Source organism: Scyliorhinus torazame, chromosome 8, assembly GCF_047496885.1.
Source record: "Scyliorhinus torazame isolate Kashiwa2021f chromosome 8, sScyTor2.1, whole genome shotgun sequence".
In the NCBI taxonomy this organism is placed as follows: Eukaryota; Metazoa; Chordata; class Chondrichthyes; order Carcharhiniformes; family Scyliorhinidae; genus Scyliorhinus; species Scyliorhinus torazame.
Window position 1 is genome coordinate 253,239,572 of NC_092714.1, and position 16,373 is coordinate 253,255,944.

Below are 16,373 nucleotides of genomic sequence, written 5' to 3' on the forward strand. Positions count from 1 at the left end.
GATGTTTCTAAGGCAAAGATAGACTTTTGAACAGTAAAGGAATTAAGGGTTATAGTGAGCGGACGGATAAGTGGAGCTGAATCCACAAAATGGTCAGCCATGATCTCATCGAATGGCGGAGCAGGCCCGAGGGGCCAGATGGCCGACTCCTGCTCCTAGTTCTTGGGCAGGATTCTCCGCCCCGCCGTGCCACATTTCTGCCCCGACCGGCCGGCGGGATTCTCCGTTATTCCAGCCGGTCAATGGGGTTTCCCATTGTGGGGCAGCCCCACACCGTCGAGAAACCCCCGGACGCCGGCATAACTGAGAATCACGCTGGCGGAGAATCCCGGCCCATATGTTCTGCTGGTAGGTGGGAGATTGTCTTCTCCAGTAGTATCATGAAAATATCAGGGAAATCCAAGAACTTGGAAAATATTCTGTGGGTTGTGTTCTGGTCATGTATTTAAAACTTGTGGGAATATGAGAGTTAGATAATTAAGGCAGGGACAGAGTGACTGTGTGAATGGAACTAGTGCATTTGATATGTTAACAAGCTTAGCGACACTGCAAACAGATGTTTACCCAAGGCAATTCAGTAACAGTGGAATACAGAACATTAATAGGCTGTTACAATAGTCCTCAATACCGGCGCCCACAAGGTGCGTACTTAGCCCCCTACTCTACTCCCTGTACACACACGACTGCGTGGCAAAATTTGGTTCTAACTCCATCTACAAGTTTGCTGACGATACGACCATAGTGGGCAGGATCTCGAATAACGACGAGTCCGAATACAGGAGGGAGATAGAGAACCTAGTGCAGTGGTGCAGCGACAACAATCTCTCCCTCAATGCCAGCAAAACTAAAGAGCTGGTAATTGACTTCAGGAAGCAAAGTACTGTACACGCCCCTGTCAGCATCAACGGGACCGAGGTGGAGATGGTTAGCAGTTTCAGATTCCTAGGGGTGCACATCTCCAAAAATCTGTCCTGGTCCACCCACGTCGACGCTACCACCAAGAAAGCACAACAGCGCCTATACTTCCTCAGGAAACTAAGGAAATTCGGCATATCAACATTCACTCTTGCCAACTTTTACAGATGCACCATAGAAAGCATCCTATCTGGCTGCATCACAGCCTGGCATGGCAACTGCTTGGCCCAGGACTGCAAGAAACTTCAGAGAGTCGTGAACACAGCCCAGTCCATCACACGAACCTGCCTCCCATCCATTGACTCCATCTACACCTCCCGCTGCCTGGGGAAAGTGGGCAGCATAACCAAAGACTCCTCCCACCCGGGCAGGAGATACAGAAGTCTGAGAACACGCACGAACAGACTCAAAAACAGCTTCTTCCCCGCTGTTACCAGAGTCATAAATGACCCTCTTTTGGACTGATCTCATTAACACTACACTCCTGTATGCTTCATCCGATGCCAGTGCTTATGTAGTTACATTGTATACCTTGTGTTGCCCTATTATGTATTTTATTTTATTCCCTTTTCTTCCCATGTTCTTAATGATCTGTTGAGCTGCTCGCAGAAAAATACTTTTCACTGTACCTTGGTACACGTGACAATAAACAAATCCAATCTAGATTGCCCCACAAAGGGGGACATTTGGTCTACATTTAGCATGACATCGGCTGGCTTCAAAGATAGGCGATTCAATGTCCATTCGTAGATGGTCGAAGGAAGTAGGGAGATGGCTGACCTCTGGTATTGCCTTCCATTTTGATAGGTTGTTCCGGGTTCGATTCCGGCCTTGAGTGACTGTCCCCGTGGAGTTTGCACGTCCTCCCCATGTCTGCATGGGTTTCCTCTGGGTGCTCCGGTTTCCTTCCACAGTCCAAAGATGTGCTGGTTAGGTGGATTGGCCATCATCAATGTGCTGGGTTATGGGGATATGGCAGGGAAGTAGGCTTAGGGTAGAGTGTTCTTTTGGAGGGTCACTGCAGACTTGAAGGTCAAAATGGCCTCCTTCTGCACTAGTGATTCTATAGATTCTGAGCTCCAAAAGTACCCTGAACTGAGTAGGTTTAGCTTCAGTTGTTTATCAGAATGAAGTGCTATGGCTTCACTGGTTGTTCTTTTCTTCCATGTTATGAGTTTTCTTAGTTGTATTTGTTTTGTTGCTTTCTTTGAATGAGTTGTGTCTTCCTTTGAGCTTTCTTCTCTAGAGGAGCTATTTTACATCAGCAAGCTCTTGCAGTGTGGCCCAGTTGTCTTTCAATTTTTACATTGACTGTCCTTGTCAATGTCAATGGCCCATTTTTGCACAGCGATGATACGCCTGTTGCTGGGCAAACCTCCTTTGGGCAGCAACCAGTTTAGGGATCCTTGTGCCTGTTCCGAGCTGAGAAACCTCCTTAGCAGCAAGCTCCACTTGGGCAACTATATCTAATGTTGTTTTTCAGACTTAGATTTTGTTCCGTTAATCTTCTCTGGCCTAATTTCTCAATCCAAAAAACTAAACGGTCTCCAATTGTATCGTCGAACAAGTCACCAAATTCGCAAAACCTCTGCATGACGCTTGAGGGTTCTAACAAACTGTACAATATTTCCCCTTTAACTGATTCTTTTCAATGGAATCAAAACCTCTCTGCGATAATTAATATTTTTGGTGCATTATGATCTTTGAATATTTTAACCAATTCCTGGTATGCCGTATAACTGGGTTTCCCTGACTGAACCAAACTTCTAAATCAATTAAAAGTTTTGCTTCCAATTGTACTTAGGACCTTAATATCTTCTGAAACCTTTTTGGCTACGACATAGTGGTGGAACCTTTCTGAGTATGTTTTCCAAAGTTTTACGCCTTTTGCCAATGAGATCAGAATGCTCTCCCGACTTCCCTTAAATTAATGGTTTATTTAAATAAAGTTGAATTGTCAATTATAACGGGTGCGATTGCTGACCTCCTGTTGATCTGCCTCAACATCGACTGTCGAGAGCTCGATTGATTCTCTTTCCTCTGAGATATCTTTTTTCTGATCTGTTCCTCGCCGCCGGTTTTCTTTTTAACCTGTTGTATCTTTGTACTTACAGAATCAAAGAATGGAAATGCTGAAGCACATGGGTTGAACGCGATGATCAGCAGAGGTTTATTGATGGAAAGAGACATTACAACACAACAAGAAACCAAATTTAGAACTCTAACTCAGGCGAGGATAATGGTTGAGAGTGCTCCCAATGGTGGGGTTAGAGATACAATCCACTTCAAGGTACAAATGGAGGAACCAAGAAAGTGCCCAGCTGTGTAAAACGAAGATGGAGCTGTCACATTTACCGACAAACGCCAGTCATTTCCTATTGTAATGTATTTTGAGATGTTTCTGAGTAATATGTTTTATAAATTTAGAGTAGCCAGTTATTTTTTTCCAATGAAGGGGCAATTTAGCATGGCCAATTCACCTACCCTGCACATCTTTGGGTTGTGGGGGTGAGACCAACGCAGTCACCGGGAGAATGTGCAAACTCCACACGGACAGTGACCCGGTGCTGGGATCGAATCTTGGTTCTCAGCGCCGTGAGGCAGCAGTGCTAACCACTGCACCATCATGCCATCCCCCTCCCATTTATGAGTAATATTGTGCTGTATGAAAGCAAATGTGGCACGATAGCAGAGTGGTTAGCACTATTGTTTCACAGCTCCAGGGTCCCGCGTTCGATTCCCGGCTTGGGTCACTGTCTGTGCGGAGTCTGCACGTTCTCCCCGTGTCTGCGTGGGTTTCCTCCGGGTGCTCCGAGTTCCTCCCACAAGTCCCGAAAGACGTGCTTGTTAGGTGAATTGGGCATTCTGAATTCTCCCTCTGTGTACCCGAACAGGCGCCGGAATGTGGCGACCGGGGGATTTTCACAGTGACTTCATTGCAGTGTTAATGTAAGCCTACTTGTGACACTGATAAAGATTATTATTAAAGCTTTCTTTCTTATTGGTGAAGTGAAAGGGAATATTTGGTAAATGCCAACTTACTGAAATGCAATTCAGGCCTCCTATCACCGCGTACAATACAGCATAAGCTGAAAGCAGTTACAAATTTCTGATATAACACATAAAAGTAAAATCTGTTAGCACAGCTTTCAACTCACCACAAATGTGAGATTCAGGTTCGCAGATAAACACGGAGCATTCTTTGTCCATTGTGTGAGGCTGCTAGTGAGGTGGAAGATGCCATAATCTGCTGCTATAACTGCTGCTGACAGTACTAAGTATACAGTAACCATTATCAGGTGTATCAGACACTTCCTCTTTTCCTTATGAGACAGTTTTAGTCCTGTTGTTTTTGTTAACTTCCCAGCCATGGACAGAAACATGTCACAGTTGGTTGAGCTGCTCCTGGCCAGTTTCCCCAGCTTCCTCGTCAGGTAGTTATTGTCAAAATCTAGATCGGTCAGATAATGAGCAAGGTACCAGATTGATGCCACAATCAGATTCAAGAAGAGTATACTAGCAAGAGCTCTGTTAGTCAACAGTGTGGCTCGATCCATCCACACATGTACTCTGTGAAATTCTTCATTTATCTGCTGACTGACATTTGTCAAAGTACTTCTAATATGGGCATAGTTTATATCTGGATGATAGTTTAGTTGTAAGTTCAACATTTTAATAACTTCATCTATGCCACCAAGTTCCAAAGCAGACATTGCTTGAGATACTAGTTGAGTAGAGTTTAAGATATTGTCTGTTGCACTCCTCACAATACACTGACATAGTTCCAGTAACATCTTGATATTTCGGACAATGTTTGGGATGACGTTTGCTCCAAGGAGTAGACATATTCCAGATAGAAGCAACTTTCGACCCTGTTTGGTGGCCAGCGTGGGTATTATCAAGGTAAAGGCACAACGAGCAGGGTGCACCAGAAATAGAAGCAGCAGAACGATGGAGGCAAAGGTTCCTGCAACTATACCCGATAGATCCTCTTTGTATTGGAGTGTGTGTGACAGCCATTGATACAGAAGTCCCCCAGTAGCACCAGCGATACTCAAACAGAACAGAAATAAAATGAAAGGCTCTTTAATGTTGCATGGGGTCGGTTTGCAATAGACGGACCAAACATAACTCAACTGGTGTTGTACCCCAGTGCGCAAACTACTGGCAACGTTTAAACAGGCAGACATCTTGTAGACTGCAAAGAGAAGCAGAAAAACACATTATTTCGGGTTACATTTGGGCATTCTTCCATATTAGCCCTGTAACAAATATTTGGGCTTGAATGAGAGAACTTTCAGTTACTGTTCAGTCAGTCCAGTGAGTGGGCCACGTGAGTGACCCTCCTTCATCTCAGTGGGCCACAAGATTGAAATCGGGCATGATCACTAACCACAACCCCATGAATAAGATAAATACATTTAATACATGCCGAATATTTCATAACAAGTTATGGAAATTAATAGAACTGTCATCAATTTCAAAAGTTTAGAAACAAAAGAAATATTTACGCTCTGGTTGAATGCGGAGGGAGCGCACGGCTCTCAGTCAGTCTTGTGTGCAATCAGTCCGCGCCTCACCTCACTTGCCCTTCATCATGTACATATTACCTTTGTTATACCGATAGGAAATACAACTACAGTGATGGAAACCTGCGGATCTGGCAACCGTGCGCATAGGCAACGGTCAACACATGTCTCGCGGGTCGCACTCAGAACTACATTGTTATTTCTGAGAACTTAGCATGGAATTGAACTGCTCCCACATTTCAGACATTCCAACACTGACTACATTACCTAACTGGTTGTGAAACATTTAGGATGTCCTGAGGTTGGGAAATGTGCTTCATAAATGCAAATCCTTTCTTTCACATACGTATTGTAGCTTGAAAGCAACACTGGCGTTTTTCAATTTTAAAAGTACATTGGTTTGTGTACTGTACTTTTGTTGAAGGTTTTCAGTATTTAGTGAATCTGATGGTCAGCTGGAACGAGTTTAAACATGTATGATTATCTGGGAATAAATTGATTACACTGTCTGTCTGTTTACACATTGTGGACTCACTGAATGCTATGTTGCATATTTGTCTGTACTGCAATTAATCTATGTTACACTTATAACAGCAATCACATCATTTCAAAGGAATTAATTGGATGCAAAGCACTTTTGAGATGCTACTGAAAGATGTTTCGGGTGATATATAAATGCAAAATGCTGACCTTAGCTTAGTGATAACATTCTTACATGAAGATATTTAGTTCAACTAATTAACAAGTCCACTCTACAACCTGGGCTGATATTCTAGTGTAGTAATGAGGCAATGCAGGACCTTCAGACAGGCTGACTTTTAGATCAGACGTGAGGTGGACATAAAAGATTTTGTGATATTATTTGAAAACGGGCCGGGGGGTCTTCCCAGAGACCTGACCAACGTTTATCCCTGAATGCGTATCACTGTTGTCATAATATACACCAGTATATCATGGTGCAGACACACACACACTGATGGACACACAGCAAGACCAATCGACACACACAACACCGCAGCCAATCACCAGTTACAGCACACTCACTATATAGACAGAGGGCATCAGAGTTCCCGCTCATTCGGGATGCAGCCTCTCAGAAGGACAGAGCTTACAGCTTACAGCACAGATCTTCACCATGTGCTGAGTGCATAGACTGGTTAGGACAGGCATAGGTCTTTAGTTTAATCTAACATTGTGTTAACACACAGTGGAAGTATGTTCAACAGTTTCTAACTTAATAAAATAGTGTTGCACTATTTTAAGTGTTGGTGGCCTGTATGTGTTCCACGGATCCAGAGCACCCAGCACATCAACTGTGAGATCTTGCTTTACACAAATTGGTCACTGCATTTCCCAGACAACAGTGACTCCCTTTTTTTTTTGGGGGGGGGGCTATGCGGGAATAGTACTTAATTGATTATAAATTGATATCATAAAAGATGCTGCAGAAATTATTTCTTTAAATGCCGGTCTGTATTGTGTAGTTTATAAAGTATGATATGGGGCACACTAGGCTTGCTTTTTCAGTAGAGATAGCAAAATCAATGCATCTACCCATGGCTAAATTTACAGACATAGGACTTTTTATGATCCGTGGTAAGCGGTCATTAACTAATATCACACGCAGCAATTTCTAGACTTGTATTTATAGTAGACTTCCTTATCTATGCTATCTACACATGTGCAATTTACATTTGCCTATATTTGTTTATATAAATATATATATTAGACAAGAATGATTTTCACTTATGCAGCAATTATCCCAACCTCTGGACACTCCATTTCAATTGCAGCCAATTAATTCTTATGAAGGACATATGAACATACTGCTTTGACAAAGAGTCATCCAGACTCGAAATGTTAGCTCCCTTTTCTCTCCACACATGCTGTCAGACCAGCTGAGATTGTCCAGTATTTTCCATGGTCGAATTAGAGGCAGGAATAGGCCATTCGGCCCTTCGAGCCTGCTTTGTCATTCAACAAGTTCATGGCTGATCTGATTGTAATCTCAACACCCCCCCCCCCCCCCACCGCCTCCCCTACCACTGATAACTCCGCACCCCCTTGCTTGTTAACAATCTATCTACCCTTGCCTTGGAAAATATTCTCTTTTTACCACTTTGTGAGGAAGAGAGTTCTAATCATTCCTTATAACAACCCACCCAATCCAGGTATTAGTTTAGTTAACCTTCTCTGAACTGCTTCCAATGTATGAACATGCTTTCTTAATTAAAGAGGCCAAAATTGCACACAGTACTCCAGGTGTGCACTCTCCAATGTCTTGTACAATGAAGCATAGCCTCCGTACTTTTGTATTAAATTCCCCTCACAATACATGATGACATTCTATTAGCTCTCCTAATTATTTGCTGTAACTACATACTAGCGTTTTAGATTCATGTATCAAGACACCCAGATCTCTCTGCAAGTCAGAGCTCCGCGATCTCTCACCATTTACATAATACGCTGTTTTTGTTCCTTGAGCCAAAATAGACAATTTCACATTTTCCGAATGTTATGCTCCATTTTCCAGATCTTTGTCCACTCATTTAACCTATACATATATCCCTTTGTAGCCTCCTTGTGGCCTCATCACAATTTACTTTCCTACCTATCCTTGTGTCATTAGCAAACCTCGCAACTATACTTTTGTTCCCTTCATCTAAGTTGTTTATATAAATCATAAAAAGTTGAGGCTTGTTATATTATGCCAACCAGAAAACGATCCATTTATGCCTACTCTCTGTTTCCTTTTCGATAGCTAATCTAGCCATGCCAATATGTTACCCCCATACCCAAACTTTTCTGCAATAACCTTTGATGTGGCACCTTATCAAATGCCTTCTGGAATCAAAGCCCAGTACAGCCATTGGTTCCCCTTTATCCACTGCACATGTTAATTGTGTAGTCACTGTTGTAATGTCAGAAAGATGGCAGCCAATTTATGCAGAATCACTCTTCGTATTAGAGTTTTTTCTGAGCTAAACACGCATCCGCATTGCATCTTTACTTTAAACCATTAATAATTCATCCATTTTTAATTTTTAAGGATAACGTGAAATAAAAATGATTATTCAATACAGGCTAAAAAAGCATTTCCTCCATACCAGTCTCTCCCCAAATGGTAAAGGCAGGCAACATGAGGTGCAGCTATACACACTGGATTGGTATAATTTGCACAGATGTAAAATATATTTATTTCAGCAACTGAGAGAAAAACAAAGCTATTTATAGTAGAAAAAAATCCCTTTCGCTATCTTTACCTTCTCAGCCCCCAGCAGCGATCACAGATATTGGGTTTCTCAAACCACAAATTTGAACAAACGCACAAGTGGTTATATTATACATTTGTATCTATTCCCCTTTGAAGAGTAAGTTGTGTTTTTCCTCAGTTATAACCCATCTATTTTTCCTCATTCATCACTGAGGATCAGTGATGAGCACTGAACACCTCCCCCTGGATGTTCTCCTCCAAACCACCCACTATCCTGACGAGGAACTACATCACAGCTCCTTCACTGTTGCTGGGTCCAGGAACTCCCTCTCTAGCAGCACAGTGGGCCTACCTTCACCACATGGACTACTAAAGCAGCTCAAGGAGGCAGCTCATCATGACCGTCTCAAGGACAATTAGGGATGGGCAATAAATGCTGGCCAAGCCAGCGACACCCACATCCCAAGAATAAATTTAAAGAAACTATGACCCCACATTCACCTCATGCAAATATATGTTAGCTTACTTGAAGGGGGTCACGAGATGATGAGGAGCAGGTATTTTGACTGATTCATCCCTTCCCCTCACTAAGTTCCCTAACTTACTGAAACATTGCCAATTTCAGGCTGCATTGCAGATGTATCCAAGAGATTGTTTTGCATCTATAACTAACTTCTGGACTGGGAGGCCTATACATTCTTAAATACACATTGGGTGACGTTCAACGACCCAGTTGTGCCCAGTGCGGATCCGGGCACAACGGGTGAATCGCGCGTGAGCCCCAAGTCTGGGTGCGCAACCTCATGCGAATCACCAACTCGCTCCACCGGGTGGGATCTGGGTCCGGCCCTCGGTGGGTGAGATCCAGATGTCAATATTTAAATGAGCCTTACAGCTCATTTACATAACCAGCGCTGGATTCACCTGGCGCCCGGGACTCACTAGCCGTGCCAGGCAGACCTCGCCATGCCGCTGTTTAGTACTGGCCTACACAAATGCAATGGTGCCTGGGGGAGGGGGGTTGGAGACCCCTCAGTGGTCAGTGACAGGGCAGGTTGGCACTGCCATGGACTGTGGGGGCCTTGCCAGTTGGGGGAGTGGAGGGAGGGTCAAAAGAGCGTGGAGGGCCTGAAAAGGGGGGAACGATCGGGGCTGCTGGACTAAATGGCGCCCGATCCCTCTAAGTGCAGCATTGGTGGGGAGAAACTCCCTGAGGCCAAATAAAACGACAAAGTGTCTTTGAATAGCAGGGTGTTTCTGGGCATTGCAGCACCGAGAAACACCCTGCTATTTGTACCATTCAACGGAATTTAATTTGTGTCTGCTGAATCATGGCCATTGTGTATTGGCGAGATTTCACTGGCAGCACAGTGCTAGACATGTACTTACGGTATTGTTCAATCATTCCTTTGTTGCTCAGGAGTCAGTTAATTTTTCTACCCTGTGAAATTACTAATAAAACTGAATCCAATTACACCCCTTGTATGAAACAATTATTTTGAATGATATTCTGCACCCATCTTGTGGACAATGCACGCTGCTGCCACTGTATGTCGGTGGTGGATGGAGTGAATATTTGTGGAAGGGGTGACAATCAATCTTCTTGAGTGTTGTTGGAGCTGCACTCATCCAGGCAAGTGGGAAATATTCCATTACACTCCTGACTTGTGCCTTGTGGGTGGTGGGCCGGCTTTGGGGAGTCAGGGGGTGTGATATTCGCTGCATGATTCCCAGCCTCTGACCTGCTCTTGTAGCCACAGTATTTATATGGCTAGTCCAGTTCACTTTCTTGTCAATGGTAATCTCCAGGATGTTGACAGTGGGGGATTCAGTGATGGTAGTGCCATTGAATGGCAACGGGCAATGGTTTGATTGTCTCTTATTGGAGATGGTCATTGCCTGGCACGAATGTTACTTGCCAATTGTCAGCCTAAGCCTGGATATTGTCCAGGTCTTGTTGCAATTGTATGTGGACTGCTTCTGTGTGTGAGGAGTCGCAAATAGTGCTGAACATTGTGCAATCATCAGAGAACATCCCACACCTGACCTTCTGATGGAAGGAAGATCATTGATGAAGCAGCTGAAAATGGTTGGGCCTCAGATACTACCCTGAGGAATTCTTGCACTGATGGCCCGGGACTGAGATGACTGACATCCAACAACCAGAACCATCTTCCTTTGTGCCAGGTATGACTCCAACGAGTGGAGAGTTTCCCCCCTGATTCCCATTGACTCCAGTTTTGCTAAGGCTCCTTGATGCCATACTCGGTCATAGAATCAGAGAATTCACAGTGCAGAAGGAGGCCATTCGGCCCATCGAGTCTGCACCGGCCCTTGGAAAGAGCACCCCCACTCAAGCCCACACTTACACCCCTTCCCCGTAACCCCACCTAACCTTTTTTTGGACACTACACCAAAGGCAGTTTAGCATGGCCAATCCACCTAACCTGCACATCTTTGGACTGTGGAAGGAAACCGGAGCACCCGGATGAAACCCACGCAAACACGAGGAGAACATGCAGACTCCGCACAGACAGTGACCCAAGGCGGAATCGAACCTGGGACGCTGGAGCTGTAGAAGCCACAGTGCTAACCACTGTGCTACCATGTATGCCCCCGTCAATTGCTGCCTTGGTGCCAAGGGCAGTCACTTTCACCTCACCTCTGGAGTTCTGTTCTTTTGTCCATGTTTGAACCAAGGCTGTAATGAGGTCAGGAGCTGTGTGACCCTGGCAGAAACCAACCTGAGTGTCAGTGAGCAGGATATTGCTAGGTAAGTGCCACTTGATAGCACTGTTGATGACCCCTTCCATCACTTTACTGATGATTGAGAGTAGACTGATAGGGTGGTAATTGGCCGGGTTGGATTTGTCCTGCTTTTTGTGTACAGGGCACACCCGGGCAATTTTCCACATTGCCGGGTAGATGCCAGTATTGTAGCTGTACTGTAACAGCTCGGCTAGAGGTGCGGCAAGTTCTGAAACATAAGTCTTCAGTACTGTTGCTGGGATATTGTCAGATGCCATAGCTTTTGCAGTATCCAGTGCCTTCAGCTTGATATCACGTGGGGTGAATCGAATTAGCTGAAGGCGGAAATCTGTGATGCTGGGGACCTCTGGAGGAGACCGAGATGGATCCTTCACTCGGCACTTCTGGCTGAAGATTATTGCAAATGCTGCAGCCTTGTCTTTTGCACTGATGTGCTGGGCCCCGCCATCGCATATTTATGGAGCCTCCTCCTCCAGTGAGTTGTTTAATTGTCCACCACCATTCACGACTGGATGTGGCAGGACTGCACAGATCTGATCCGTTGATTGTAGGTTCACTTAGCTCAGTCTATCACTGCTGCTTATGTTATTTGACATGCAAGTATTCCTGTGTTGTAGCTTCATCAGGTTGACATCTAATTTTTGGTATGCTTGGTGCTGCTCCTGGCATGTCCACCTGTACACTTCATTGAACCAGGTTTGATCTCCTGGCTTGCTGGTAATGGTAGAGTGGGGGATATTCCAGGCCATGAGGTTACAGATTGTGGCTGAGTACAATTCTGCTGCTGATGGCCCTCAGCTCCTCATGGATGCCCAGTCTAGAGTTTCTAGATCTGTTCTGAATCTATCCTATTTACCACAGTGATAGCACCTCACAACACGATGGAGGAAATCCTCAATGTGAAGACGGGACTTTGTCTCCACAAGGACTGTGCAGTGGTTGCTCCTACTGATACTGCCATGGACAGACATACCTGCGGCAGGCAGGTTGGTGAGGATGAGTGTGATATGTTTTTCCCTCTTGTTGGCTCCCTCACCACCTGTCGCAGACCCAGTCCAGCAGCTATGTCCTTTAGGACCCGGCCAGCCCGGTCAGTAGTGGTACTACCAAGCCACTCTTGGTGATGGATATTGACGCCCCCACACCCACCCAGATTACATTCTGTGCCCTTGCTACACTTAGTGCTTCCTCCCAGTGGTGTTCAACATGGAGGAGTATTGATCCATCAGCTGATGGTGGCCGGTAGGTGGTAATCAGCAGGAGGTTTCCTTGCCCATGTTTAACCTGAAGCCATGAGACATCATGGGGTCCAGAGTCGCTGTTGAGGACTCCCAGGGTAACTCCCTCCTGACTGTATACCGCTGTGCTGCCACCACCTCTGCTGGGTCTGTCTTGCCAGTGGGGCAGGACATACCCAGGGATGGTGATAGTGGTGGTACTGTAAGGTATGCTTCGGTGATTATGACTATGTCAGGCTGTTGTTTGACTAGTCTGTGACACAGCCCTCCCACTTTGGCACCCAGATGTTAGTAAGGAGGACTTTGCCATTGTCGTTTCAATGCCTAGTTCGATGCCGGGTGGTCCGTCTAGTTTCTTTTCTTTTAGACTTTGAAACGGTGTTGATACAACTGAACAGTTTACTCAGCATTTCAGAGGGCATTTAAGTGCAAACTACTGTGTCAACCATTCTGTGAATCTGGAGACACATGTAGGCCAGACCAGGTGAGGACTGCAGAATTCCTACCCTCAAAGACAGGTTTTTAAGACAATTGACAATGGTCTCATGGTCAGCATTAGGTTTTTAATTCCAGATATTCATTGGATGTGTAAGGACCCTTCCTGATCATTCCCTTATTTCCCCTTTTTTCATTTTTGCTGTTATCATTTTCATCCATAAATACTTAATGGACATGTACCTTTGGAAGCAGAGAAAACGAGGAATTCAAAAGTTACAACAGAGAACACTGCTAGCTTTAGACAAAAAAACCCAGACCCCGAGTGATGGGGTGGGACTTGGTTTGATTGATTGTCTGGTGGATGTCACCCCCGCAGTTTGTTGGCCTCGTTGCGTCGGAGTGACTACATCATCTCCTCGGACAGAAAGTGATTGGTCTCCTCCAGTCGGCCTTTGGAGTTCGAGGAGGGCTGCTGTCACCCATCCTCATGCTCGTGACTCTGCCTTTGCAGCTCCAGGACGACTAGACCCAGGGGCACGTCGTCGGCCAGGGGACCAGCTGAGTCCTGGGCTCCGCCGTCCCTCCCAAGTGCTGGGCGCTTGGGATATTCCTTCCTCTGCTTCCTGTTTGCCTTCAGCTGTGAGGTGCTCACCAGTGAGTGACACTGAAGCCTGCCAACTGGGTAACCCTACCGAGGTGCCAGTACCTGCGCTGGTAGAGGGTGTGGGTGACAACTGTGACGCCTCTTGGATGCTGGTCTCCGAGATGTCTCCCTTGTAGCTGCTCAGGTCTGTGATGTGCAGAGGGTGCGATGGTGGGCTGGGCCGGTTGACTGATTGACCCTGCAAAGGAAGCGAGGCGGCATTAGTGCAGCATAGGGAGGTAAATGTTGGGAGAAAGTTAACTCCCGTGAGGCTTCCACCATGGCTGCATGCCTTGATGAGTCTCACTTTTGTGTCTTGCCCCCCCACTTCGGACTCTGCACAGGTGAGGTCCCGCTTCTCGTCTGCCAGCTCAAGGGCCCTCTCCTCAAAGGGCTTTAGGCATCTTAGCTCGGGCATGACTGCTGCAGGCTGTTCCCACTCTCACCGGTTGTTCTTGAGTTTCTACTGCAATGAGACAGTTGGGGAAAGTGTAGGCCGGAGTCCTGCCAGGTGATGAAGGCTGTCATGAGAGGGACATGAGTTGGAGCGGGGATGTGAGGCCAGATTATCTACTGGGGGGTCCATGGGGATTGGGGATGGGAGGGGGTTGGAAGGTGCCATGAGAAGTGTTGGGAATCCGTAATGTAGCTGGGTGAGGGGTCACCGTGGAGGTGTGACAGGGGTGTGAAAGGGGGCAGCGGAAGACATCTGGAGGTAGACTTTGTTTAAATGAGGATGCCATGCCTCTGCTCCACAACACCAAAGTGTTTGATGAGTGCTCCCTCCGAAAATCTTGTTGCTGTCTCCCTGGCAGCCATCCGCTGACTGGACTTGAGACAAGCTTTGGGGACCTATTTATAAGAGCGCCCCACTGATTACAGAGATTGTTTTTCCAGGGCGAGCGAATCAGAGGAAAGCAGACACGAGCATGGATTGAATCAAATGGGTGGGAGGGGGGACATTTTGTTAAAAAGGCTCAATATTCAGTGAGTTTTCTTGCCGTTGGCATTGGCGAGATTTTCACCAGTTTCCTTAACCAGAACCGACACTCAGTTCTGCCCATATTGTGAATAGTCGGGACCAGGCACGGATCTCTGGCACCCACTAATTACCTCCTGCCACTCTGAAAATTAGCCACTTTTCTTTACTCTCTGTTTCCTGTCTGTTGGCCAGTTCACAATCCATGCCAATATATTACCCCACGGGCTTCAATTTTAAATCTGCTCGCCACCCTCTTAAGTGAGACTTTATCAAAAGCTTTCTGAGTATGGAATTACACCACATCCACTGGTTCTCCTTTATCCAATCTACTAGTTACTTCTTCAAAAAAACTCCAGTGTATTTGTCAAACATGATTTTCCTTTCATAAATGTTGACTTTGTCTGGTCCCGTTTATATTATATGATGTGTCCTGCGAATACATCCTTTATAATAGATTCTAGCATTTCCCTACTACTAACATTGGGCTAATCACTTTGTAATTCTCTGCTTTCCCCCCCCCCCTCCTTTTTAAAATAGTGGGGAAATATTTGCCACTCTCCAATCTGTTGGGGCTGTTCCAGAATCTACAGAGTTTGGGAAGATGACAACCAATGCATCCATTATTTACATGACCACCTCCTTTAATACCCTGGGATGTCGATTGTCAGGCCCAAGGGGTTTATTGGCTTTCAGTCTCATTCATTGCTCCAGCACTATTTTTTAATGAATACTAATTTCCTTCAATTCCTCTTTCTCACTAGATCCTTGCTCCCCTAGCATTTCTGGGAAGTTATTTGTGTCTTCCTCTGTGAAGGCAGAGCTAAAGTCATTTTTTAATTGCTCTGCCATCTCCTTGTTCTCCAATATCAATTCACCCATTTCAGTCTGTGAAGGACCTACATTTGTCTTCATTAATAGTTTCCTTTTTACACACTTGTGGTGAATGTATTCATCATAGTATAAGCTGTCTGTGTAGCACTGTGGCCCAATGGTAATGTGATCTCCTTACAGGTATTGTACTGGAACCTGGTGGGCTCCGCCTCTGGCTCCGCCCCCCCCCCAGACGGTATATAGACCAGCCGCCTGGGGGCGGCACTCATTTGTACAGCAGACACAGGCAGGCAAGTTCTTGGTTAATAAAGCCTATGTTCACTTATTCTCATCGTCTTGCAGTGAATTAATGGTGCATCAACACTCATAGCAGCTTTTACAGTCTGCTTTTATGTTCCTTGCAAGTTTACTCTCATACTCTATGTTTCTCTTCTTAATCAATCACTTGGTCCTCCTTTGCTGAATTCTAAACTGCTCCCAACATCAGGCTAGCTACTTTTTCTCGTGACTTTATTCCTCTTTGGAGCTAATACTAGATTTAATTTGTTTTCTTGGTTCTGTTTTTGCTCTCGAAAGAATTTATAACTGTTGTGATGCATACATTAGTTCATTAATATTAGCCATTGCATATTCACTGTCCTGCCTTTGACTGGCAGTCAAATTGTTAGTTGCCAAGAGTGGGAACTGACAGCAGAACAGTGATTGGAGGCGAAGCAGGCACAGGAAAAGTCAGAACTGCCACTTCTGTCAAAGATTCTGTCTTTACTCTGCCAGGTATATGCAAATTCTTTCTTTTGTTCTTTGACTCCACTAA

At 45.3% G+C, this 16,373-nt stretch overlaps 1 protein-coding gene across 1 annotated transcript in view; it reads right to left on the bottom strand.

Moving 5' to 3' along the window:
- ocstamp (osteoclast stimulatory transmembrane protein) overlaps positions 1-16,373 on the bottom strand; it is a 30,928-nt gene that overhangs the window by 1,522 nt on the left and 13,033 nt on the right. Inside the window, exon 2 of the mRNA XM_072515144.1 lies at positions 4,074-5,113. Within this exon, the coding sequence (XP_072371245.1) occupies positions 4,074-5,105 (1,032 nt within the window). The 5' untranslated portion in view covers positions 5,106-5,113. The remainder of the gene's footprint in view (positions 1-4,073; positions 5,114-16,373) is intronic.